This window comes from Sprattus sprattus, assembly GCF_963457725.1.
Source record: "Sprattus sprattus genome assembly, chromosome: 9".
In the NCBI taxonomy this organism is placed as follows: Eukaryota; Metazoa; Chordata; class Actinopteri; order Clupeiformes; family Clupeidae; genus Sprattus; species Sprattus sprattus.
Window position 1 is genome coordinate 14,625,222 of NC_137928.1, and position 2,780 is coordinate 14,628,001.

Sequence of the window (2,780 nt, forward strand, 5' to 3'; positions counted from 1 at the left end):
TCGTGGCAAAACTAAACTAAACCGCACCGTAGGACGGGATCAGACTAGGAGTAATACGACCTGGAAATCGTGTCGAACTCTAAACTGTGTGAGAACGGCCTAGAGGTCGCGAAAAAAGCAGTCGTGGCAGCGGAGGTCGGGGATCCATAGCACATACGGTCCTGAAACATAATCCTGGGCCCTATTCGTCGTAGCTCGTTAAGCGAGTTACCAAGATAATTTTCAGGGTGAGATATAAGTCCCCCCTTTCGGTTTGTGGAAGCAACTTTCGAAAATTCACCATAGCAACACATCAATTAGCTCTAACCTGCTCCAGCCCAGGCTAATTTAAGTGAAGCTGAATAAGTTTGCCACACCCCCTGAAAATGGAGAGATGCGATATATCCTGTTCTCAATCAGCTCATTAATTCAAATTGATTGACTTAACTTAAGCCCTTACGACGAATATGTCTTACACACCCGCAGCCTGTCATAATTAATCCATTGGCAGGGCGTAGCCACTGAGGCCAGTAAACAGAGTTCATTACAATAAACACAAATGACGTGAATCGATCGAAAAAAACTGTTTCCATCTACGTTATTCTCATAGAGAAAATGTGCATTAAAACATGGGATGGAAACCCACCTAGAGAAGGAAGGGGGCGTGGCTGGACCTCAGTTCAGCACAGACGTGACAGTCATTTCTACACCATTATTTCATAAAGTTAAGAAACATTTTAATTCAGTTTGGAAAATACATTTTAATTTCAATAAAGCTACTCAGGAACCATCTCAATCCATTTGTAAAATAAATGGTTAATGTAAATTTAATTTGCCATTTTTTCACATCACATTTTCATTTTGATTCTGAAATGCTTCCATATAACCTTTGCCTTCTGGATTTTCTTCCAACCTTTTCAAGACTGCATATTTATAAAGTATGTGAAAGGCACATTTACTGAGCCCTACTCAGTTTGAAAGTTATCACTAGGTCTCTGAAGCATACTTCCATACTTCCTATCAGCATGATCATGTTCTGGGAGGATGCACAACGTTTTGCCGGTTTGTCTATCGCCTTCCATCTGACCACAGGTTTCCTCTCAAACTTTTCTGTTCACCATCTATAAGTCTGCATAACAGGAGGAAGGAGGAAGCCCAGAATGGTCATGATAATCATGATGATTTTATTATGTTATAATACATTGCTTTTTCTCTTTCGAATGAAGATGTTGAATAAAAAAAAAATATCAACATGAATAAGGATTGCTCAATGACTATTTAATTTATTATATAAAAGTTCAGTCTGCTTTTGCTCGTCTTCACTCATTGCTCAAGTCTTCATCGGTCCCCGAGCCAGAGCTTGAGAATCTCTTTAGAATGTCAAGGTCAGACAGCTTCTTTCGGAAGCTTTTGCACAGGAGGAAATAGATAAGTGGATCCAGGCAGATGTTTGTGGTTGAGAGCCAGAGGGAAAAGTCCTTAACCACCTTCAGTATTGCCCACGTGCAACTGTGCTGGTTTTTCACCTGCAGCTGAGTGTAAGGAATCCGTATAATGTGGTAAGGGGCGAAACAGACCAGGAACACAGCGAGCACGATAAATACCTTTGCTTGGGTCTTATGCTTCCCTTTTGTGTTTGTGCTCCCGGAGATGTGGTGCGACTGGACCACTGTCCTGGTTATGCATGTGTAGAAGAACCCAATCAGAACCAGAATGATCCAGAAGATCAAGTTAAACACCCAAACCAAAGCCTTGTGGAAGTCCCTCCCCGCCTGGCTCTTCATTTCCATGCAGAGCTCGGGGGAGTTGTCCAAGGGCGTCCTGCTGGTCAGGACCATTGTGGGCAGGGTGCTACAACCTAGCAGGACCAACCAGGTGGCGATGGAGACTGCCCAGCCAAAGCGTAGGCTCTGGCCGGGCATGCTGCCGCAGGGCCGGACGATCTTGAAGAAGCGGTCCAGGCTGATGAGACCCATGAGGATGATGCTGATGTTCATGCAGGTGTAGAAGATCACGCTGGCGAAACGACAGGTGAAGACCCGCAGCCCCAGAGCAGCGCCTGGCAGCTCGCTGGCAGCCTTCACCGGCACGGTCAGGGTCATGAGCAGGTCAACCACCACAAGGTTCTTCAGGTACACCATGAACGTTGACTTGGTCTTGAGCCGCAGTAGGACCCACATCACCGTGACATTCAGCACGAGAGCCGGGATAAAGATGAGGAAGTAAAAGCTTGATAGGACCACATCGACCACGCTATGACTGATGGTGCAGTTCTCCTGTCCTTGAGCTGACGTGTTGTACTCAGATGCATTCATCATATCTAGATAGCACAAGAGTAAAAAAAAAGCCTAAATGTAGCTACAATAGTCTGAGTAGTTGTAGAACCTGATGAAAACAGGTTGTATTTGTATGAAAATATTTGCAGATGCATGTAAAGTTAGGTATACTTACATGCCTTTCGTAAGCTGACGGAAATAAAAACAACCTGTCTCTTGTGAAATGAGCTGCTTGTGCATGTGCGTGGCTATTCGTGCTTGTGAGTTTTTGAGTGGGTGTGGGTGCACGTGTGCTAGTAAGACACACTTCCTGGAAATTCTTATCTCTGACAATAATCTAAACTTACACTTGCAATCAGTCTCTAAAAATCTTCTATAAATAATTTACAACACTGTTTAAAAAATAATTCATGTCTTACTAAGGTAAATTTCTTGATCAAGTGCTGCATTTCATCTATGGTAGTACACTTCTCTACAAAATCAAGATAACAAGCCTCTACCCTGAACATTTACGCAATGTTCTGT

At 43.6% G+C, this 2,780-nt stretch overlaps 1 protein-coding gene across 1 annotated transcript; it reads right to left on the bottom strand.

Moving 5' to 3' along the window:
• Window positions 1–1,298: 1,298 nt before the first annotated feature.
• Window positions 1,299–2,294, bottom strand: LOC308370313 (P2Y purinoceptor 14-like; the record flags this gene model as incomplete). Its single annotated transcript, XM_080844971.1, has 1 exon — window positions 1,299–2,294. One exon carries the CDS (start codon window positions 2,292–2,294, stop codon window positions 1,299–1,301), a length of 996 nt encoding a protein of 331 aa, XP_080701097.1.
• Between the last annotated feature and the right edge of the window lie 486 nt (window positions 2,295–2,780).